The following is a 25,126-nucleotide window of genomic DNA, read 5'->3' on the forward strand; positions in this document are numbered from 1 at the left end:
AACTTTTTTTTTTTTTTTTTAAGATTTTACTTATTTATTCATGAGAGACACAGAGAGAGAGACGCAGAGACATAGGCAGAAGGAGAAGCAGGCTCCCTGCAGGGACCCAGGACCTTGGGATCAAGACCTGAGCCAAAGGCAGATGCTCAACCACTGAGCCACCAAGGTGCTCCCCCAATTTTTGTTTTTAATGAGCAAAATATCAGTATCTCTTAAAATATTTTAATTGGGAAATTATTTATCAATTAAATTCTTAAAATGCTGAACTAGATATGAGAAAATATATATTCTTTAGGTTACTACTCAAATGCTCCAAGTCACAGGCACTCATTGTGGAAAGGTCTACACAGGACTTGGTGTCTTCTACATGTTCTTAATATTTAACATATTATATTATCACCTTTAATTATAGTAGATTAGTATAAATATTAAACAAAGTTGACATACATATTCAAAAAGGAAGTAAATGGACTAAAATACTTACCAATGATCATTTTTACTACAGCACAAGTTTTTCCTTGCTTCTGATTCCCTTTCTAAGCTTTAATTATTGCTAAACATATCGATAAGTTAGTCTTAAATTAAAGCCTTTTACAGAGAATCTTGAATTTGGTAAACATTCATTATTGGAAACTCAGTGCTTATCTAGAACACAATTTTCAGAAAGTTCTACTATTCATATTTTCACAAGACTTAATAATGTTTAACCTTATAAAAATAAGGTACTTTTGAGACATCAAAGACCATACTAATTATGCCCAGTACAGAACTGGTTAAGAGTAATCTTACTGTGTACCAATTATCTGAAACTTTTAATCAATGTATGGAAAATAGGACAATCTTAGTTAAATCTATTAAATAAAAACCTATTCTTTAATGGCTCTAATTAAATCCAATATATAGGGCAGCCCGGGTGGCTCAGCAGTTTAGCGCCGCCTTCAGCCCAAGGTGTGATCCTGGAGACTTGGGATCTAGTCCCACATTGGGCTCCCTGCATGGAGCCTGCTTCTCCCTCTGCCTGTGTCTCTGCTTCTCTCTCTCTCTCTCTCTCTCTGTGTCTCTCATGAATAAATAAATAAAATCTTAAAAAAATAATAAATAAATCCAATATATACATGTTGGATAAGTTTTAGAAATGGCTGTGAGACCTGTCCAAGTAATTTTTTTCTCTTAAAATGAAAAGACAATGGAGTTTAAAGAAAGTAGGGAAATTAATAAATGAATGTTTCTCAAGTATGAACGAGGTATTTTAAGAAATGCATTACAGGGGATCCCTGGGTGGCACAGCGGTTTGGCGCCTGCCTTTGGCCCAGGGCGCGATCCTGGAGACCCGGGATCAAATCCCACGTCGGGCTCCCGGTGCATGGAGCCTGCTTCTCCCTCTGCCTGTGTCTCTGCCTCTCTCTCTCTCTCTCTGTGACTATCATAAATAAATAAAAATTAAAAAAAAAAAGAAATGCATTACAGGACATCTGGGTTATAAGAAGAGAGCCAGTGATGCCCAATTTGTTTGCCTCTGTTATCTAGGAAAACACAAAAGAACATCAGACATTTATCAAACACTTCTTGGACTTCTGGTTAAGATCAACTACACAAATACTGATCAGTAGCCAGATAAATAGAATTTCTGGTAATCACCGTTCAAATGACACCTTAAAGTAAACTGGTGAGTCCACAGAGAGATAAAAATCACAGTTAAGCACTTTTTTTTAAAGGATTTTATTTATTTGAGAGAGAGAGAGAGTATGAGAGAGCATAAGAGGGCGGAGGGGCAGAAGGAGAGGGAGAAGACAACTCCCCGCAAAGCAGGAAGCTCTATGCCCAGAGATCATGACCTGAGCTAAAGGCAGACACTTAACTACTTAACCCACTGAACCATCCAGATGCCCCACAGTAAGAACTTCATAGCTACCAAATCTCTGCTTTTTTTCCTGAACTTTAGAGCCAGGGCTTCGATGGACTAACTCAGCTACAAACAGAAGTTGTTTTCAAGATCAGTTAGAGCTATTTTTTTCTCTCTTCTCAATCAAATGTTTTTCTAAATCCATGCTAGGACTGTAATTCCTACCTACACAGTCCGACTGGAAATGGAAATAGCCATGATATAACACTTTATTCTTAGGATCATGAAATCAGAGGTGAAATAAACTATGGAGAGGCATGTATGCTGAGAATTGTTTTTCAATAACAATTTCTGGCAAGAGAACTACAGATGTTTGTAGGCAATCCAGGAGTACACTCTACTCATTAGAGATGGCTAGGTAACTATCATCTTTAAGTATGACAATATGGTTATATTTTTTTAAAAGTCTGTATTTTTTAGAGACAGATACTAAATATTTATGGAAAGATATGTCTAAAATTTGATTTAAAATAAACAGAAGCCGGGTAGTGGAGAATGGATAGGAACAGATGAAACAAAATTGGCCAGGGATGATAACTGTTAAGCATGAATGATGAGTTTATATGGTTCACTGTACTATTTTTTCTTTACCTTTGTTATGTTTGAAATTTTCCACAACAAAAAGTAAAAAATAAACGAAGTAAAATAAAATAATTAAAACCAACTCTGGAAGTCACACACAATACTAAAGAAATCAAGTAACTGATAAGGACAAACTTGGAAAAAAATGTCCAGAACATTTTAGTAAAAGGCATTAAAGCCACATAAGGGATAGATATATAAAAAATAAAGATACCTAATTCATAGCTAATTGATATAACTACAGAAAAATCTCAACAAATGTAAAATACAGTATAATTAGAGAAATAATCAAGAAAATATTCTGGAAGATCCAACATTATATATTGAAAAACCTTATTAGATTATTCTTATGCAATAATAAATGATAGACTATTATTGAAACATAATTTTCAAGCAAAATTATGAGTAGTTTAAATATTTTAAAACCTTAAAACAGAATATATGTAACACACATAAGACACAAAGCAAAACAAATGAACACCCATGAACCCACTACCCAATTATGATGAATTAATACCCATTTTATTTTGTGTTTAGGCTAGTGGTCACAACAGTGAAACATCAAAATGACTTACCAAAGTGCAAGCAGATACTATTACTATATATACATATATGTATGTATATATAGTAATAGTATAGTAATAGTATATATGTATATATATTCATCTTTACCCATAAAACAGAAAGAAATCCAGTTAAATCCAGAAAGAAATTCCTTTTTAAAATATTTCGTGTATAAAATGGAAGAAATACCCTCAACTTGGAGCATGCAACACATTAGGAGATATCCTAGGAGAAGAGTGGTGCCCTCACTTACCTGCTTGCACTGGAATTACAGTATACTATAGTCCATGTCAGCCTGATTGTTTTTATTGATTAGAAATGAATGAATAAATGGAATAGTTTTAAAGGACTCTTGCAAAATATTATTAAATAGAGGCAAAGATGTAAACAAGAAAATGATAGAGACATTTTTATTTCTTGAATAAGCTTTGAGAGCCACATTATGATATAAAAACAATAATATAACTAGAATACATTTTTTTCATTAAAAACATACTTATCTTTTAAAATTCAATGTTATATAAGTATATAATACTAGTACAATGGTACATATATGTTATGCGTATATTATATATATATACTCTGTTATAGATTCAACTCTATTCCCTTAATGTATGTGACTGTATTTAGAAATAGGGTCTGAGACAGATGGGATTAAATGAGGTCATATGGGTGGGGCCCTAATCCATTATGACTGGTATCCTTTATAAGCAAAGACAGAGATAGACAAACTAGGGATGCATGGGCACAGAGAAAAGACCATGTGAGGACACAGTGAGAAGGCAGCAGGCTGCAAGCCAGAGAGAGATCTCAGGAGAAATCAAACCTGCCAACACCTTGATCTTAGACTTCCAGACTCCAGAGCTGTGAAAAGATAAATTTCTGGGGTTTATTTTATTTTATTTTTTTAAAGTCATCCAGTCTATGGCAGTTTATTATCACAAACATTTTTGTTTGTTAAAATATAGATTTGTATATAAACAGATTTTCAAAAATTTTTACTTATACAATATGTGAGCAAAACAAATGGAGATGAGTGGTGTAGACAACAAAGACATGTTAACAAATATAAAAGGCTTCAAAACATAACCTACAAACAAATCCTTGAAAAAAGTAACCTGAAGATGTATTCCATCTAAACAATAGATTAATCATAATAAAAGGACCAGAAACAATGAAATCATTTAAGCATAGAATTAAAACTAAAAATATGAAGAAACACTTCTACTAGAATGGCAGTGTAAGGAATTAATGAATTAATCATTGAGTACAGGAGATTCTCCATAAGATTAAGAGCTGACTTTGCCTTAGAAACCACAAGGGATGGAAAGCAGTAAAGGAAATACTGAAAATGCTAAAGGAAAAGAAAACCTGTCAATCAAGAATTTTATATCCAACAAAACTATCCTTCAAAAATGAAGGAGAAATAAGGTAGTCCCAGATAAAAAACACTGAGAGAATTTATAACTAGCCAACTAGACGAGAAATACTAACGGCTAAAGTGAAAGGACACTAAGCTATATCTACACAAAGAAACAAAGAATACCTGTTAAAATAACTGCATTGGTAAATACAAAAGCCAGTATAAATGTATTTTTTGTTTGTAATCTGATCTTCTTTTATCTGATTCAAATGACTTCATAAAACAATAATTACAGTTGGTTCTCATTATTCATGGCTTCTGAATTTGCCAATTTGCCTAATACCTAGAATTTATTTACAACTCAAAAATTAATACTTGTGGTGCTTCTGCAGTTACCTGCAGACACAAGAAAACACACAGCCCAAGGCAGATGTTCCCAGCTGAAGTCAAACAAGAATGATGCCGTCTTCTTGTTACAGTTGTCACATTCTAAACATGTACCCTTTTTGCATTCTATGTAATAGTGCCATGTTTTCTGCATTTCTGTGCTTTTCGTTAGTGATTTTGCTGTTTAAAAGACCCCCTAAAAGTAGTACTTAAGTGTTTTCTGTGCAAGTTCATAGGACAGCAAGGCTGTGTTAGGTAAGCTTCATTTAGGCATGAGTAATAGTGTTAGCAGTCATGAGTTCTATGTTAATGAATGAACAATATATATTAAATAATCAACTTTAAACAGAAACACAAATAAAACAAGGTTATATACTGATCAACTGACAAACTGGCTGGCAAACCTATTTCTCCTTGGAGCAATAATTCAGTATTCACTAATTCAATGTTTGCTGCAATTTTACAGAACACAGCTATGGCAATAATGACAATCAACTGTATATTACTGTGTTGATAGATTTACAGTGTATAGAGATATACTTTTTATGACAATAGCTGCACAAAGAAAGAGGGAAGGGGGACTTATTGAAGCTAAATTTTTTTTGAAGCTAAATTTTTATATGTTATTTATGATGTTTAATTTTGTGTGTCAACTCGGAGAGTGTTTTCAGATGAGATTAAAATTTAAATCAGTGAACTTTGGTAGACTGCCCTCCACCTAGTGGAGGGGCTTCCTCTAATCAGTTGAAGGTCTGAATAGAACAAAGAGACTGGCCTCCTTGAGCAAGAGAAATTAAATTCTCCAGCAAACTGCCTTTGAACTTCATTTGCCCATCAGTTCCCCTGGGTCTTCAGCCTGCCAGTCCATACTGCAGATTTTGGAATTCCCAGACTCCACAACTGTATAAGCTGATTCCTTATAATAAATCTCTTCAGGTGGATGTAGACAATCCATATCTAAGTCTTATCTCTATATATCTAATAATAGGTACAACTAGGAAAAGATCAACAAGGACATAGAAGATTTGAACTATACTATAAATCAATCAGACATAACAAACATCTAGAGAACAATCCATCCAGCAACAGCAGCAGTACACACATTCTTTTCAAGTGCACATGGAATAGTCTCCAGGACAGACCATAAGCAAGGCCATTAAATAAACACCTAAATTTCAAAGAACTGAAATCACACAAAGTACAATCTCTGATCACAATGGGATGAAATCAGAAATGAATAAGAAAAAAAATTGGAAATTCACAAATATATGAAACTAAATCCTAAATAACCAAAGGTCAAAAAGAAATCACAAGGGGAGTTAAAAATATTCTGAGATGAATAAAGACAAAAATGTAATTTACTAAAACTTGAGATGCAGCTAAATCAGTGCTTATAATATTTGTAGCTATAAAAGCATGTATTAAAAAATTCAAATCGATAATCTAACTTTCTACCTTAAGAAAGCAGAAAAATAGCAAATTGAACTAAGGCAAGAAGAAAGAAGGATATACTAAAATTAGAGAGTACATAAACAAAAACAGTAAAGACAAAAACAGAAAATCAATACATCAAAACTTGATTCTTTGAGTAGTTCAATAAAATTGACATTTAGCCATATTGACAAAGGAAAGCAGGGAGAACACCCAAATTACTAAAATCTGGAGGGACTCAGGCCACACTACTATCAACCTTACAGAAATAAAAAATACATGAGTATACTGTGAATAGCTATATGCTAATAAATTCAGTAACCTAAATGAAATGGAAGAATTCCTAGGAAGATACAAACCACTGTTTATATCAAGAAGTAATAGAAAATCTGAACAGATCTTGCCATTTCTATTCAATGTCATACTGGAGGCTCTAGCCAAGGCAAGCAGGAAAAAAAAGTGTATCCAGGTATTCAACCTGGAAAGAAATAAATGTAGCTCTATGTGTATATTACATGATCTTGCATGGGATTACATGCGAAAGCCTAACGAATCCACTGGAAAAACTAATAAACAAGTTCTGAAAGGTTACAGGATATAAGACCAATATTCAAAAATCAACTGTATTTCTTACATAAACCACAAACAATGCAAAACAGAAATGAAAAAAAAATTCAATTTCCAATATTAAAAAAATAAAACATTTAAGAATAATCTTAAAAGAACTGTAAGACTTATATATTCAAAAACTACTTTAAGAAACAAAACAGAAGAAATAAAACAGAGCATAGGAGAAGGGAAGGAAAAATATGAAAAATATGACAAAATCAGAGGGAAACAAACCATTAAGAGTTGCTAGAGGGAAGGGGGTAGGGGGATGGAGTACTTGGGTGATGGATTAAGGAGAGCACGTGATGTAATGATCACTGGGTGTATATACAACTGATGAATAGTTGAACTCTGCGTCTGAAATTAATAATACACTATATGCTAATTAACTGAATTTAAACAAAAAAAAATTTTTTTAGAAACCCACAAAACATTGTTGAAATACATTAAAGAAGACCTAAATAAACAAAGACTCCTATGTTCATGGATCGGAAGAATTACTATTATTAATATGGTAATACTCCCTAAAATGATCTATAGATTCAATCCAATCCCTATCAAAATCCTAGTTGCATTTTTTTGTAGAAAGTGACAAGCTAATACTAAAATTCATGTGGAAATATGGACCCAGGCCCCAGAATGGCTAAACAATCTTGAAAAAGGACAAATCTGGAGGATTCACACTTCCTGATTTCAAAACCTTCTATAAAATTAATCAGGCAGCCCCGGTGGCTCAGCAGTTTAGCGCCACCTTCAGCCCTGGGTATAATCCTGGAGACCCGGGATGGAGTCCCGTCAGGCTCCCTGCATGGAGCCTACTTCTCCCTCTGCCTGTGTCTCTGCCTCTCTCTCTCTCTGTGTGTTTCTCATGAATAAATAAATAAATCTTTAAAAAAATTAAATTAAATTAAAGTAATCAAGATTGTGTGGTATTGGCATAAGGAAGGGACTATAAATCAATGGAGAATAGAACTGGGAGTCCAGAAATAAACTCTTGCATTTACAGTCAATTGAATTTTCTTTCCTTTTTTTTAAAAAAAGATTTTATTTATTTATTCATGAGAGACACAGAGAGAGAGAGGCAGAGACACAAGCAGAGGGAGAAGCAGGCTCCACGCAGGGAGCCCAAAGTGGGACTCGATCCCGGGACTCCAGGATGTTGTCCTGAGCCAAAGGCAAAACTCAACCACTGAGCCACCCAGGTGACCCTCAATTGAATTTTCAACAAGAGTGCCAATACCATTCCACAGAAAAAGAAAAATCTTCAATAAGTGGTCCTTGGAACAACTGGATATCCACGTGCAAAAGAAGTTGTATCCCTATGCCTTATACCACATACAAACATTAGGTCAAAATGAACCATTAACCTAAATATAAGAACTAAACTGTAAAACTCTTAAAGGAAAATGTAAGAATAAATTCTCATGACCGTGATGGCTTCTTAGATATAACACCAAAATTACAAATGACAAAAGAAAAATACAAATAAATTAGACTTAAAAATAAAAAATTTTTGTGCTTTAAACAATACCATCAAAGAAGTGAAAAGAAGACCCAGAAAACTGGTGAAATTATTTGCAAATCATGTACCTGAGAAGGAACTTGCATCAAGAATATGTAAAGAAGTTAATGAGAAAAAGACAACCCAGTTAAAAATGAGTTTGAATAGATATTTCTATAAAGAAAATACACAAATGGCCAATAAACACATGAAAAGATGCTCAATGATATTAGTAATTAGGGAAATAGTCAAAACTACAATAAACTATGGCTTCACACCTATTAAAACAAATGGGTGGCTAAAATAAAAACAAGAGGCAGTAACAAGTGTTGATGTGGATGTAGAGACATTAGAACTCTCTTATATTGCCAGTGCAATACTAAAATGGTGCAGCCACTTTGGGAAATAGTTTTTAAGTCTCTCAAAATGTTACATACAGGATTTCCATATGATATAGCAACTCCACTCCTGGAGAACTGAAAACCCAAGAGAACTGAAAACCTATGTCTACACACAAACTTGTACATGAATGATTATAACAGCATTATATATAACAACCAAAACTGGTAACAACTCAAATGTCCACCAACTGCAGAATATGTACTACACTAATGTAAGATGTTAATAAAAGGGAAAACTGGGGGAGGGAGGGTAAGAAATTAGTGGTTTCTAGGTGCTTGTGGGACGGGGGGATGGAAAGTGGCCAATAATGGCTATATGGGCAAGAATATATTAAAAAACCACAGAATTGTATACTTATTTAAGGAGTGAATCTTATGCTGTGTGAATTATGTCTCAATAAGTCTATTATCAAAAAAACAAACGTGGCAAATACATTTACAAAAAAGAATACAAAAACAATGAGATACTACTGCATACCTACTAAATTAGGTAAAATCCAAAACACTGCATACACCAAATGTTGGTAAGGAAGTGGAGCAACAGAAGCTGTCATTCATTGCTGGTGGGAATGCAAGTGGTACAGCTGCTATGGAGGACAGTTTGATAGTTTCTTACAAAATTAAACATGCTCTTACCTTGTGGTCCAGCAACCGGACTCCCCCGTATTTACCCAAGTGAGCTGAAAACTTATGTCCACACAAAAGCCTGCACATAAATGTTTACAGTAGCTTTATTCATAACTGACAAAACCTAGAAGTAACTAGGCTGTTCTTAAATAGACAAATGTATAAACAAACTATGGTACATCTATACAATGGAATATTATTCAGTGACAAGAAGAAATGAACTACCAAGCCAAAAAAAAAAAAAGAAAAAGGAAGAATCTTAAATGCATTTTACTAAGTGAAAAGACTACGGACTGCATAATTCCAACCATATGACATTCTGGAAAAGGGAAAACTGGAGACAGTAAGAAGAGCAGTGATTGCTAGAGGTTTAGGGAGGGGGAGGAAAGAATAGGTGGAACATAAGGGATTTTTAGGGCAATGAAACTATTTTATGTGATCCTGTAATGGTAGATACATGTCTTTATACATTTATCAAAACCCATAGAATGTACAACACAAAGTGAACCCTGATGTAAGCTATGAACTCCAGTTTAAACAATATATTAATATATTAATATTGGTTCATTAACTGTGACAGATGTGTCACAAATGCAACATGTTAATAAAAGGGATAACTGGGGGAGGGTGGGTAAGAGATTATATGGGACTCTCAGTACTTTCTACTTAATTGTGCTGTAAACTTTTAAGTTTTAACTGCTTAAAAATATGTGGGGGGGGGAGTGAGGAGGATTAATTTAAAAAAGGAAACAGTATAAATGCTGAAATAGGTTCTGATAGAAGGTAAAAAAATGAAATCAGTGGTTGAGCTTCTGGCTACAGCTCAGGGTGTAATCCTGGGTCCTGGGATCGAATCCTGCACGGGGCTCCCTGCAGGAAGCCTGCTTCTCCCTCTGCCTACGTCTCTGCCTCTCTCTATGTGTCTCTCAGGAATAAATAAATAAAATCTAAAAAAAAAAAAAAAAAGACTACTGTGTATTACTTCATTTTGATTTAATAAAGGGAGGGACAATATCTTATTTCATATATGATGTTGATAATTAGAGAAATTGAGATGTGTGATTTTTAACTTAAAATTATCACAAGTATTATAAAAAATAGGATATACACCTTCTGAACTAACAAGCTGTCCATATAGTTAATGACATGATTCAAAGGAATAACTAGGACTCTTTAAAAAGGAGGGAGAAAACAGCTAAACAATAAGATGACAAACTGCCCAACAGGAGTAAGACAGTAATTCAAAAAAGCCTACTGGGTATTAAAGGCCACAGGTGGTATCAAGAAGTAATCTAAAAGTTGATTATATGAAAAAAATAAAAGTTGGTTATATGAAATACTAATAAAACACCTACCATTTCACCAAGTCATCCACTCCTAGGTATTTATCAAAGAAAAGTAGAAGTCAATATAAGACTTGTACATGAGTATTCACAGTAGCTTTATTTGTAATAGCCAAACAATTGAAGAATCCAAGTGTCGATCAAAATGTTAACTGATACATCAATTGTTTTTCTCTTGCTATTTTCAAAGTTTTCTCTTTTGTCTTTTAGGATTTTTACTATTTTATCTATGGATTTCTCTGAGCTTATCCTACATGGAAATTCACTGAGCTCCACAAATGTGTAGATTTATGTTTTTTATCAAATTTGATAAGTTTTCATCCATTATTCCCTCAAAATTTTTTTCTGCTCCCATCTCCCTGTCCTGTTGAATTATGCATAGATTGTTGTGCTTATACGTATCCCATATTTCCTTGTTCATTTTAGTCATTTTGTTTTCCTATTCTTTAGACTGCATAATCTCTATCAATTGCTCTTCAAATTCACAGATTGTTGTGACAATTTTAATCTACTTTTGATGCCCTGTAATGAATAAGTGGAACTTCAATGTTTATTACTTTGATTATACTTTTGGTTTATGATTTACACACATATCAAAATTAATAAAAATGTACATTTTAAATATATTCACTTTCTAAATGTAATTATACCTCACTACTGTAAAAAAGTAAATAAAATATATTTAAATCATAATTTTTAAATAGGGTTTGCTGCTTTGGTTTAATCAGTGGCAACCAGTTTAACATCTCCCTCTGAACATCTATTTCTTCTTGTGACTTAAATTGCCCAAAGTTGATCATATATTTTATAAAACATTCAGTTTTTCATTTATTTCTGGCAAAAGAGAATCATCAATATAAAAGAGGGTTCTCTATATTTTGTAAATATTGCCTATTCTTCATATAAAAATAAGAATATATAATCTATTAAATATTTATAAGCATTTCCTAAAATGAACAAGGTATTTTGAAAATTGCTTGCTACTGAAAACCTCAGATATAAAGACTAAACCCAACTCATCATTATTTCCTAGTTAGTTAAATTACTATTTCTCAACTTAACAATTTACTGTCAATACTTCTCAAGTGTTTTTTTTTTCCTTTCCTTTTCTTATTTTACTATTGAATTCAGTGGTGGGTCTTTGTGGAGACATACAGCCAAGATTTGGGCCACAGGTTTGTCTAGTGGTCCCCTTATAGAGCATGCCTAAGGATGGTAGAAGAGGAAAAGAAAATCTTGCAGATTATCTAGTAACAAATACGTAACAATAATTGCCCCAACGTGCTACAAAATTAATTTTCATGTAAATTTAACCACACAACTTGATCACTACCAAACTCTAATAATGGGAGTGGCTAAACAGGGTAGAAATGAGAAACAGCAATTTTTGTTGAGAATATAGCTAAGGGAGAGAGAGTAATGGACATTCAGGTGGCAGATTGTGCCTGTATGTGTGCTGGGGGAAAGTGGGTAGGTAAAAGGGTAAAGAAGACAAAAATTGGGAACAGGGTACATAAAGAAAAGTGGTAACAAAGACATGAAGACATTTTTGTGTAACCTGCAAGTTACACCCTGGGCACTGGTACAGGGTTTGCCAGCACTGAGAAGTAATGTTTAGCAGGTCCTTGTTTCCCTAATATAGCTTAGTTTGATCACTCAATTACAGGATCCCTCTTAATCAGAGATAGCAGAGAAGAAATGAAAGGGGAAAAATGTGTCTTCACATACACCTCTTTCATAACATCAGTATTAAGACATTTTTTACTCTGCTGGATCTTAGAATTTATATTGTAAATAGAGCACGTGATGAGATAAAAAAAAATTAAGGTAGCATCCAGAACTACAAATTTTTCATTAATAAAAGGATGGAGCTGGATGAGATGATTCCCAAATCTCTCTCCTTTGACTTTCTTTGACAATAATTGTAGAGCTTAGATTAGAATATCCCATGTCTGTTATACCCAAGTAGTAAATATACATAACTCCATCTAATTACTAAAAGGCTCTAATTCTAATTAAAAAAGAACTTCAGTTAAAAAAAAGTTTACTATGTCTACATTAGTGACTTCTCTACTTTGGGGATATCATACATTATTCAGAACTGTAAATACTGCTTATATAGAAAATTGGTAAAGTAGCCACGTATTTTGTTAGCCCATTCGCACAAAAGTGTATTTCAGAAGTGCACTTACATTTTATAACAAAGTCTGAATCTTCCATCAATTATAAATATGACTGTATGTACCTGATAAGAATTCTCTAATTTTCTTGAGTCTAGTAATTACATAAAAAGACTTTCCTTGTATCTCACATTTTAATACTATTCAACAGACTTATCCAACTTCTACTGTCTACCAATATTTTTTTAATCCATTAGTTGAATCTGTTTTTATATTCTTCCAATAAATTTTCCTAAAAGGCTGTCTAAATTTTGGGTAAATATTCCTTTGTTGACAATAGTAACTGGAAATAGGCATCTCCTTCATAAATAAATATGAAGATGAGGAAAATCTATAGGCAGTACAAGTATAATTCTTTAGCTTGCTTGGAGTAACCACTCTGTATCTACATTATGTTAATTTAATATATATTGTTTTAATCTAAATTAGCTATAAAATAATCTTGTATAACTATATTTTATAAATCATATCTAGAAGTCATTTCATTAAAAGCAGGCTTTCTATATGGAAGGATTAAAAAAAAACATACTTTTGGATATTCTAGACTCTTAGTAATTTTCTACTTTAAGTACAAGGTGCTGAGTAATTTGTTCCTTTTTTCATTTAGGTAGGCCTAAAGGCAATGGAAACAGCAAGTGGCTTTCAAAATGGACACAGAAGAAATGTCAGTGGATATTAACATAACATCGTAGAGTACTTTACAGTTTCCAGAGCACTTTTACTGTATCACATTTAATTATTTCAACAACCCATAGGTTTAAGAGTTTTTTGTTGTTGTTTTTTTTTTTTAACCCAGCACAGGAGCAGGTGGGGAGGAGAAGGAAGTCAGGTACCAAGATACTCATTTCTTCTATATACGTGCTTTGCTTCACTGTATAGAACCCTAGACTATAGGAACTGATGCTATTCATAGTTAAACTATAGTGATAAGTATGTTGCCCCAGGTAGCATTTACTTTGAGGTATCATTTGAGGCTTTAATACTTTTATTTGCAATATTAATAAACCAACTGCCAAAAAGTGAATACCAACTTCTACATCAGACAACAAAATATCATTATGCCAGCTGCTTGTTATCAAAGATTGACTCAATTCAACAAATCTTACTGAAACAGGACAAAGCACTATGTGAAGACCTAAAATATACTGTATGACAGACAGGGGGCTTAATCATCGACTATTGCTTGTGAAGCTCTCTGGTGGATTTGTTTCAGGACTCCCACTCAGCATGTTGAGAAACTGAAGTATCAAGGATTCTCAAATTCTTTTAACAGAGTAACTGTAACTGCCTAATGAGAGAATCTGTCAGATTATCTGAAAAATGCCCCAATGTTGATTAAACTGAAAGTCTAATGTTATCATCTAAGAAACCACTAAACTCTTCAATAATGTTCACTATTTTACTGTACTGATGAGTAAAGCAGTTACTGAGTCAGAACTTTCTGTCTTACCACAAAAATAGGGAAAACCAAACGAAACTCTGTATCTTCAAGTTCTGTAGCTTTTAAGTATGGCAACAGTACTTTTTACTGTCCCAAAAGGACCCACTTCTGAGACTAAAAGAGAGTGCAATTGATAATTAGGTATAAAATGGGATTGTACTAGGCAAATCAGAATGTATAGTTACCCTGCTTCTTACAAGACACATGTTCCAGGGTCATCCTGTTCTAAGAAGATTACAAAAGCAGAAAAGGAACAGGAAGCCAAAGGGAAATCAAAGCAAGGAAATAAGAAAACAAAACAAAACAAAACAAAAGAAACTTTCACAAATCAAGTTTCCCCTCAATTTTACAAATCAGTTTGAATAAAATATTTTATTTAAACCATGGTAAGGGTTGGGGAGCAGGGGGCAGAGGTAGTAAAATGAGGACTGGTCAAAGTAAGTTTATGAAGTAGTCAGGTCCCAAATCCCTTCCCCCAACCCAGTAAAATACCAGAGCTTATTTTCCTCCAGTGACCCTGTGCACAACTAAAGAGAGTATGTACTCTCCTGAAAGTAACAGTTCAGATAAATGCATACATCTGGGATGCTGAATGCAGTGACAATCACCGTCCTCACCCTTCTCCCCCTTGCTTGGTTCCCTGGAAGTTGGCAACCCAGCCTCCACTCTAAAGGCAAGGGACTTATGGAGTCCTCTGAGAAATCTGACCAACTTCAAAAGACCTGAAATTACTGATCTAAGAGGTTCCTCCACCAAACAGCCCAGCTGATCCTGTTGTGAAACTCAGATGTGCACAGCTTCCAACCAGCATTTCTGTTCTTCACTATTAAACACGAATGAGGGATGCCTGGGTGGCTCAGCGGTTGAGCATCTGCCTTTGGCTCAGGGCATGATCCTGGATTCCTGGGATCGAGTCCCACATCGGGCTTCTTGCATGGAGCCTGCTTCTCCCTCTGCCTGTGTCTCTGCCTCTCTCTCATGAATATATAAAATAAAATCTTTAAAAAAAATAAATAAACACGAATGAACAAGCAAAAATTACTAGATATCTAATGGAGGACTCTAAAACAGAAAAATATATAATAGATAAAAGCAGCTTAAAGGAAAGGTAAAAAAATCTATCAGTATCTTTCTCCCAAAGAGGACATACTACATCTATGTAATGAGCAAGATAATATAAAAAAGAATCAACAGGGAATTTAAGAAAAAGTTCTTTGGAACAAAAAATTATAGAAGGATCAACAGATAAAGCTAAGAAAGTCTTCATTAAAAGTATAGCAAAAAAAGAAGAAGAGTAACAGAAAAGGTAAGAAAATTAAAGATCCCACATGCAATTAATAGGAGTTCCCCCAAAATGAAGAAAAAGTCATCATCAAAAGTCAAGAAAATTTTAAAGAAATAAAGGACAGGATTTTTCCAATTCAAAGAATCTTGAAAGCATCAGCAAAAATGAAAAGAGACCCATCCCAAGGCAGATTACTGTAAAATTTTAGAACACTGGGATAAAAGAGTACATCCTGAAAGTTTTCAGAGTAAAACAAGTTACAACAGACAGTCCTGAAGGCTTCAGTCTAATCGACAGCAACATAGGAAAATGGAAAACAATGGAGCAATGTCTTCAAAATATTGCAGGAAAAAGATGTTCAACCATAATGCAAACCACCAATCAAGCATGAGGGAAACATAAAGACACTTTCAGATATGCATTTCTAAAAACACTTCCCACCCATGCAAGCTTTCTCAGGAAGCTATTTAGAAGATTAACACCAAGAAAATGAGAGAATAAAGCCAAGAATGAGGAAGACATGGAATATAGAAAACAGTAAATCCAACATGGTGGGAGATGAAGGGAGATCCTAGTAAGGCAGCTGGGTACCAGATGCGGAAAAGTAGCTCAGGCTGGAGGCATGAAGGAGATAAAACTGACCAATGCTTAAGGTGTCTCCAACTAGGGATCCCTGGGTGGCGCAGCGGTTTGGCGCCTGCCTTTGACCCAGGGCGCGATCCTGGAGACCCGGGATCGAATCCCACGTCGGGCTCCCGGTGCATGGAGCCTGCTTCTCCCTCTGCCTGTGTCTCTGCCTCTCTCTCTCTCTCTCTCTCTGTGTGTGTGTGACTATAATAAATAAAAATTTAAAAAAAAAAAAAAAAAAAAAGGTGTCTCCAACTATATATATATATTTTTTTAAGATTTTATTTATTTGACAGAGAGAAAGTGAAAGTGAAAGAGAAAGAGAGAAAGAGAGAGCGAGAGTACATACTTACTCCGGAGCAGAGGAGAGGGGCAGGAGAGAGAGAGAATCTCAAGCCAACTCTGCATTGAGAACAGAGCCTGATGTGGGGCTCAATCTCACCACCCTGAGATCATGACCTGAGTTGGATGCTTAATCAACTGTGCCACTCAGGCCCCCCACAGTGTCTACAAGTCTTCAAAGTTCAAGACTTAGACAACTACTGGAAGTAAGCAAAATAAACAAGACGATTATTAGCGCCACAAAGTTTTTTTTTTTTAAATACGTGCAACAAAACAAAGGAAGGACAGGAAAAGAAAAGTGATCATAGTTTACCACACGGTAACTATGGCTCAGCTGTGAAAAGAACTTACATACTTATAATAACATAAGTATTTGACAATGCCTTAACCGAATCAGGATACAATTCAGATCAGGGGATTAGGGGTAGAAGAGTAATATAGTGGGGGTGAAGGGAAGAAAGTAAGTGAAATCCTCCTCTCTTATAGAGGAGAATCAACAGATGATGCCAGAAATTGTATAATCAAGAAGCGGCAATATGGTCATGCTATTTTGAGAATGGACTAATCAACTAAAAGTTAAAGAGGTCAACATGTAGAAATGGACATCGAGGACCCTATTGAGAAAAAGATTTGTTTCCTGTTTTTTGTAATAACCTTATAGAACTACTGGTCTTTAAACAAAAAGCACGTATAAAATTTAAAGTATTTGATAAAAACAACAACAAAAGAAACGAGTGAATTATTAGAAAAAGAAAGAAATCTCTAAGACATTTTAAGTATTAATCTGCTTCAGATTTTAGTCTGTATCACACTTTCCCCATGACTAAACCCATATCACTGTATACTGCTCCTATCCATACTCTTCAAGTATGATCACAGGGAAATTTCTAAATACTTACCTCAAGGAGAGCTGCTGCAGGATCACCCTGTAGACTTTTTCCTAGTTTGTCAACCTCATCTAACAGGAACACTGGGTTGTTAACCCCAACAGTCTTCAAGCCATTGATTATACGACCAGGCATACTGCCAACATAAGTGCGCCTATAGAAAGCAAGAAGCAAGTTAAAGTGTCAGGAGGCAAGAGCGTTATCACTTAGAACTCAAAATTTAGGACTGGGAAAAAGTCATTTAGTTATCATAGTAATAGAGCAAAGAGATACTATAAATTTTAAAAGCTCTATGATACAACCAAGAGTTATTAGATTCAATTTTACTTTTCATTTAATTCTGGCTCTAAGTTTCCCATGATATTGGAAGAATCTAGTCATTGTCATTTAGTGAAATTGAAAAACATTACACTTAAGCACATGATTATAACTCTTTTCAGGATTCCAAAATGTCCAAGAAGCCTATGAATTTAATTCATATGTTTTTCACAGTTTCTCAGTACCATCTCCATCCCCCTTCAACACAATTACCTTTTCCACGCATAAATGGTTGTCCCAGGGCTGGTTAAAGCATCATCATCATCATCTTTATGAAGGAAATGAGAATTGTTCAAAGGGCCACTCAAAATGCAGAACAAAACAAAACACCAAACCCAAATTCTTTTATTTTAAAGGCAATAGTTTGTTATTAATTATAGTAAGATTTGAGGTCAATTGGATGTATATTAAAGTTCCATTAATTTGGGCCTTTTTAATAAAACCATGTTCATCCTATATACACTAACTGGTATAACCAAGTTCAGCCAGATGTTTTGTTGTGCATTTGTTGTCAGAGCCTCCTTTATCATATCTGAACAAGAATCACCTACATAATTATAACAGATGTAGAGGATGGCATAAATAAAAACAAATGTGTTTGTCAAACAGAAAACAGTGGGGTTTTTGTTTGTTTGTTTGTTTGTTTTACAAAGCCAGCAAACCTTTATTTTCAGCAGCAATTTACTAATTTTAATTACAACCTTGTTGCCTAAGCCAGTGCTCAAGCAGATGCTGTTTGTGAAAAGGCATAAAAGGGTGACTGCCTACAAGAAACTGGTTGATAGTGAGTGTAACCGCAACAGTTATCTTAGGATGGGTACAAAGCCAATCCATGAAGCAGGCCTCAGTTTCACCGCATGACTGTATAAAGTAGGACAGAGTAAACAGAGTGACCTTTGAAAAGACAAGAAAGCCTTACAAATATCGTGGGAATGCCTTACATCCAAAGAGGGTGACCGAGGCACTGGAACCAAATACAAGTAACACTGTCCTATTACAATAAGGAGTCAGCATTCAAGATTTCAGAATGGGATACAGGAAGGATGAGACTCAAAATTAATAAAAGTCTCTCAAATTATTTCTCTAGAAAACCTGCAGATTTGCCAGTATTCTATGAATAAGTAGAGAAGGGAAATTAAAACAAAAACCAAAAAATAACCACCACAAAGCCTCTAAGGGAGTTATTTCCTACTCCATTAACTTCTTTCTTTTCCTTACTGCTTTTGACAGGTAGATTTCAGAAACAGGTACAATTCTAGACCTAAAACAGGTCTAATTCTAGACCTAAAGTCATGGAGAGAAAATAATATTCTAGGCAGGTATCCCTTCTAAGAACAGAAATGTAGAACCTAATCCATATACAAATAATTACTCCTAAATCTTCCATTGCTTTCCAAAGCCTAGTGAAGAAATCCAAACTCCTTTGTTTGGAATTCAAGGCTCTTCATGATGCAGTCCCCACCAGCCTTCCCAATCTACTGCCATAATGCCCCTGCTTTATCTACAATCACAATCCTATTATACCTCTTTATGTTTTTTAAACCTTCGTTAATATGGTATTTTCCTGCCCTTAATTCTCTCCCTGCCTGTGTAAATCCATAAATTCTAAACAACTTTTCCTGACCACCTCTCACAAAGTTATCTTTCCAATAATGCAACATCTACAGCATTTACTGGCCCTGCAATTTAACTGATGCAGTTACAACCTAGCTTTTATTTATGGGTACCAAGTGTACAGCCTCTTCTAAAGAGCCACTGAGCACTCTGATGACAGAGAGTAAGTCTTATTATAGAGTAGATCCTAGATATAGAGCTGTCATATCAGTTCTCCAAACAAAGGCCTGTTTTTCCTAATTATTTATAAGACATCAGATCAGCCATGCTACCACCGAAAGTATCTTTCTATCACCACTGTGAAGGCCATACAAGCCTTTGAATACTGCTTTGAAAAATCTACTTGACCTAAGTCTCAGGTTCTTCATTTGTAAAATGGACACAGTAACAGTGTCAACCTCATGAATTATATGATTATGAGAACATAATAGGTAAAGCACACAGCATAGTGCCTGGCACATGGTAAGCTTTCAAAAGATGTTCATTGTTGTTAATGTCTTTCCACAGCACCAAGCACATTCAGTGCCCTTAGTGTTCCTCAATCACAGGTGATGTCCCCCAAATGTCTACCACTAGTCTAGAGTTCAAACAAAGAAGAGAACCATTACACAAGGTCTGTAAGCTGTGGTATCTGTAAGTATCTATAATGTGCTATCTTTTGCCAGAAGGTATGGTAGCATGCAATTCACTGACTCAAGATACAGAATATACTTTGAATAAATCTTTGGAATATGAATCAAATGGTGAAAAATGTAGCAACACACAAAATAAAATGTTGTCTTTCAACATCACCCAATAATAACCACTTTTTTTTTAAGATTTTATTTATTTATTCATGAGAGACAGAGAAAGAGTGGGGCAGAGACATAGGCAGAGGGAGAAGCAGGCTCCATGCAGCGAGCATGATGTGGGACTCGATCTTGGGACTCCAGGATCATGCCCTTGGCCGAAGGCAGGCACTCAACCACTGAGCCACCCAGGCATCCCATAACCACTTTTTAAAAAACAAATTAGCATACCAAATTATCCTCCTGAGAAACTACATAGGTAGGATATTAATGAAATTAATACTCTTTTATAAACTATAACTTTTTTGAGGGCAAAATACGTACTTTTCCATGTCCTTCCTCATAACATCTAGAAAGCAACATAGCACAATACAGGGAAGTTTACAAAGAATGTATCTCTTCAATTACTTATTATTTAGCCTAAGATAAAATGATTACCTAGAAGTTATTCTTAAAACCAAAGCACACAATTTAAGAAATATATTAATTCCTATTTTTCTTATAATTGGTACAGGCAGTTCATAGGTTTATCAGGACTATGCAACTAGTGTATGAGATACACAAAACTATACGTTATCTATGTGGTTCAAAATATTAAGATAGAAGATCAGCATTTTTCACTTTCCAAAATATAGTCTGCTTTATGCTTCAAAAAACTACAGATGAGTACAGTATCACATATTTATAGCTCCATGGTAATCAACTACTTTACCACTCTGTGCCTGGATATCTTCAAACCCAATGTAAGCCAAAAGGCTGGTCAGCCTGTCACTGTCACTGCCACTTAAAGATCAGGAACCAATAGGTAGGGCATCTGGGTGGTTCAGTGGTTGAGCGTCTGCCTTTGGCTCAGGGTGTGATCCTGGGGTTCTGGGATCGAGTCTCACTTTGGGCTTCCTGCAGGGAGCCTGCTTCTCTCTCTGCCTATGTCTCTCTCTCTCTCTGTGTCTCTCATTAATAAATAAGATATTTTTTTTTAAAGGAACCAATGTATATTTACTTATCTCTTTCCCCGTGTTTACAGAAGGAGGGAAACAGGCATTTCACCATCACCTTTCCATGCCTGCTCAATTAAGGAGCTCTAATGGGCTACAGTGAAAACTACTGAAGGGGATACTTACAAAGAAAGAATTTGTAGTATAAAAAAATGTCTTTTAATTTTAAGTGGAAAGAGTATGATCACAATTGCTTTAAAAAAAATGGCGAAAGCTGCCCATTTCTGTCAGGAAATAAAATGGTAACAGTGATTATCTCTGTATGGTAGAAAAACATGAGAATTTTTTTCCTTTTAAAAAAAATTCCAAATTTTATTCCAAGGGTATATGTGTGTGTGTGTTTATCTCCAACTGGGAATAGTAATAAGCCTTAAAAGAGATCCTTATGATCTCCAAAGAAAAAGTCTTTAAGAAACTAAAAGTAGTCTTTAATATAGCATGTCTAAACAAATCAAATTGTTATTCTTATAGCAGTCATTCCGAAATCTTTTTATGGACTCATTTGTATGGATGCACTCATTTAAAGGACCATAATACTTCCAAAATATAATTATGTTTTAATCTTACTTGAATTCACAAGGCACTCAGAAAGCACTTACCATGTCTGGCACTGTGCAGTGTGCAAGGAGTGATACAAAGGACATTAAGACATGCTAAAAACCCTACTACTCTACAGACCTCTTACTTTTTTCCATATTTATGACTTAGCTCTATAGTAATGTATTGCAAATCCCAGAGGCCTGTATTAATCATCAAAAGAAAACAGTAGACAACAGCAGTTATGATCTGACTCTTCTCTAAAGTAATATATATTAATGGAGAAAACCTTGAATTGGGACCTGAAAATAAAACTAAACTTTAAAGAGGCAAAGAAGAGCAATATGCAAATACAGGTTATAAGGAGGATAGTGAGTAAACTATAGCATATCTGACATACTATGCTAAAAATATATTAAAAGCTTGCTATTTTGTTTATTTTCCCTTTGTGGAGACTAATAACGAAACAATTTATTTAAAACATCACCATTTCAGGTTCATGAAGATGTATCAACATGGAAAGCAAAAGTTCATTTTTCTTCTCATCTTGTTTGAGCCAAAGATTCCTTGCAATGATATAATTTTACTATGTGAACAAAGTGCTGGCAAACTACTTCCAAAAAGTTATCATCCACAATAACTTGAGACATATCATAAGTAATAAGTATATTTCACCAAGAAACAACTAATGAAAAATGATTATGCAGACATGATTTCATAAAACTTTATCCAAAAAGAAGTTATATTTAATTGCTATGAACTGATTTATATTCTTTAATGTAATACTTAAATACTAAAATGTTAAGTTGTAAAAACTGATAGGAGCAGAGATTCTGTGGCTTATAAAAGTGGTGAGAAAAATCCCAATGGAGAAAAACCCAAATGAGAAATGTTGAGAAGATTGAAAAGCTGTATTAGTTAATATGGAACATAAACATGACTCTTCTTCCTTTAAGTTACTCAAAATAATACAAACCAAACAATGGGCCAATGTAAAATTAGATCACAATTTTCCAAGTTTTAGATTTAAATATAAACCAAGTCTTTCTTTTGCTTCCCCATCTCCTACTTCATTATCTTTGAACTCTAAAACACACATTTTTTTGTTTTTAAAATAATTCCTAACTTAATAGCACCTTCCTTCAAATAAACAGGTATTTCTAGCAAAAGGATAGAGTTCCAAGCATGGGAAAATAGGGAAAGTGAGTGACAGAATCAAAAGAATAAGCAAGGAAGATAATATAAAGCAGCTCTGTTTTACCCTGGCTATTTTAAGACTGCAGAACAGTGGTGCCTACTTAGAGGCTGAGGAAAAACAAAACTTTGCATGAACTCTAATTGCAAGCATGTGACCAGTACTTAAACGCCAAGATCTGGGTGTTTCCAAAATGCTTCAATTGTCAAATGGAACCACTTGTTCCTACAAACTCCACCCCATGAGTGTGCTATAAGCTACTGTTCTTCCTTCCCTCCTACTCACCTCCAACCCACAGCTCTGACATAAGCCCATACTCTCTTCTCAACCTCTGTTCTCCTTAACCACCACACCCCACTCTCCAGGGGCTTCCAAATAGGTTTTCAAATAAACATCTTCTCCAAGCTTTGATGATTTAGGAGGGTAGGTGAGTAATAAGCCCCCAGTAGTACAAGGGCAGGTTGCTGTAGTGTTTAATTAAACACCTTGTACAGTGATGGAGAGGGAGTACTTACCTACTGGCACAGTAGAATGGCTCATACTAATCCATGTATTCTTTATTTGGCAATGACCACAGCTTCTATGAATGTCATACATTTCTAAAACTTATATTTATATTTATACATATATTTATATTTATACATATATTTTTGGCAAACACACAGCCTCATTTTATAAAAGACTCACAAGAGATTCAGTTTTCTTAATGATACTCACACATGTGGAAGTATACCATCCACTTGAACAGATTTTATGACCATTAGTATCAGTAAAGACTTAAAAAATAGCTCTGCTTAAAACCAACAATGTTCATAAGTGGTGAGAATATATTACTGCCCACAATAGGCATCATAAAAATACATTTTTCTACAATTCTGCCACATAAATTAAATAATAATGCCCAAAACAGGATATTTTAGGTACTATTTAAAAATTAGACCAAATTTTATAAAAAGTCATTAAAGTTGTTGAATGTAAACTTGCCTTCCTGTAAATTTAAAATTAAAATAATAATTAAAGCTACTTTTTATCAAATGCTTACTGTGTGTCAGGCACTGAGTAAGTTCTTTCCAAGTCTTACTGAATAAGTAATGCTAATATGGCAAGAAATAGGACAAATTACTTACATGTCATGTGCTCTTGACATTAATTTTACATGACAAGAATTCCACAAATTCCCTCTGTAAATTCCATCAAACACTTACAAAATACTATGCTACAGATATCAAAAGGAAGAAATAAACTAAAACAACTCTGGAGGCATGAGTCAAGTCACCTGTGTGGGAAACATCTCCCAAAAGCTTTCAGGCTAAAATTAAAAGATTTAGGCCCTAGACCCAGTTTCTCCAAGACTGGTACAAGGTGCCAATTTCTTTACAAAAGCGAAGTACAGCCTCTAGTGGCACATGTGAGAATAAGCAAGTCTAGGTGACAAAAATAGTTTGAAATTGCCAGAAAGAATGACCCACCTCAATTCTCTAACCTAATCTGCAGTCCTCATTGCTTATTTATTGAAATCTTGGCAATTTTTCTTTAATGCATAAGAATCGTAAATAAGCAAATAAAAGAGAAAAAGAATGATTTTCCAAGAAAAAGTTTCTGAAACAGTTTCCCATCCCTGCCTAAGGCCAATGGTCTTGTTAAAAAGACAAATGGAAAACAAGATGTTAAAAAGGCATCATTTTTCCCCCCCATAATCCAAGTTTAATCCATATTCACCAAACTGTAACTATGCATTTAAATTAGCCTTGGCCACTGGCAGTTGTTCACTGCCTGCACTGGCCTGCTTTTCAAAGCTTCCACTTATAAAATAGACTGCTTTAACAACTTTAAGACTGAGGGTATAACCTTGAGGAGAGAAATTCTATCTTCAGTTTAATTATTTTCTACTGGAAGTTAAGTAGTTTAAAAAAATTTTTTTTTTAAAATTGAGACATCATTGACATTAGTTTCAGGTTTATAACATCATATTCTTTTATAAGCATCCATGATTTCTACATTTTTAAATAGTCTACATTTTAAAATGTTCTTTAATACATACATTAAAGGTATATTTTCTCACAACTGCTATGAAACCCTTAAACTTGAAACAGAAAGTTCATGCTTTCCCAAAGCATCTTCCAATCTGGGTAACAGAAGAAAACGATGAGCCTAAGATGCAAATCTGATTCTAATAATGTAAGATTAATCACAGACTCAGTTCTCA

General features: G+C 34.5%; 1 protein-coding gene across 1 annotated transcript in view; it reads right to left on the reverse strand.

Moving 5' to 3' along the window:
- Positions 1 to 25,126, reverse strand: part of LONP2 (lon peptidase 2, peroxisomal) — a 97,015-nt gene that overhangs the window by 43,372 nt on the left and 28,517 nt on the right. Inside the window, exon 8 of the mRNA XM_041765656.1 lies at positions 17,486 to 17,627. Within this exon, the coding sequence (XP_041621590.1) occupies positions 17,486 to 17,627 (142 nt within the window). The remainder of the gene's footprint in view (positions 1 to 17,485; positions 17,628 to 25,126) is intronic.

The sequence above is a fragment of the Vulpes lagopus genome, chromosome 8 (genome assembly GCF_018345385.1).
Source record: "Vulpes lagopus strain Blue_001 chromosome 8, ASM1834538v1, whole genome shotgun sequence".
NCBI classification, from domain to species: Eukaryota; Metazoa; Chordata; class Mammalia; order Carnivora; family Canidae; genus Vulpes; species Vulpes lagopus.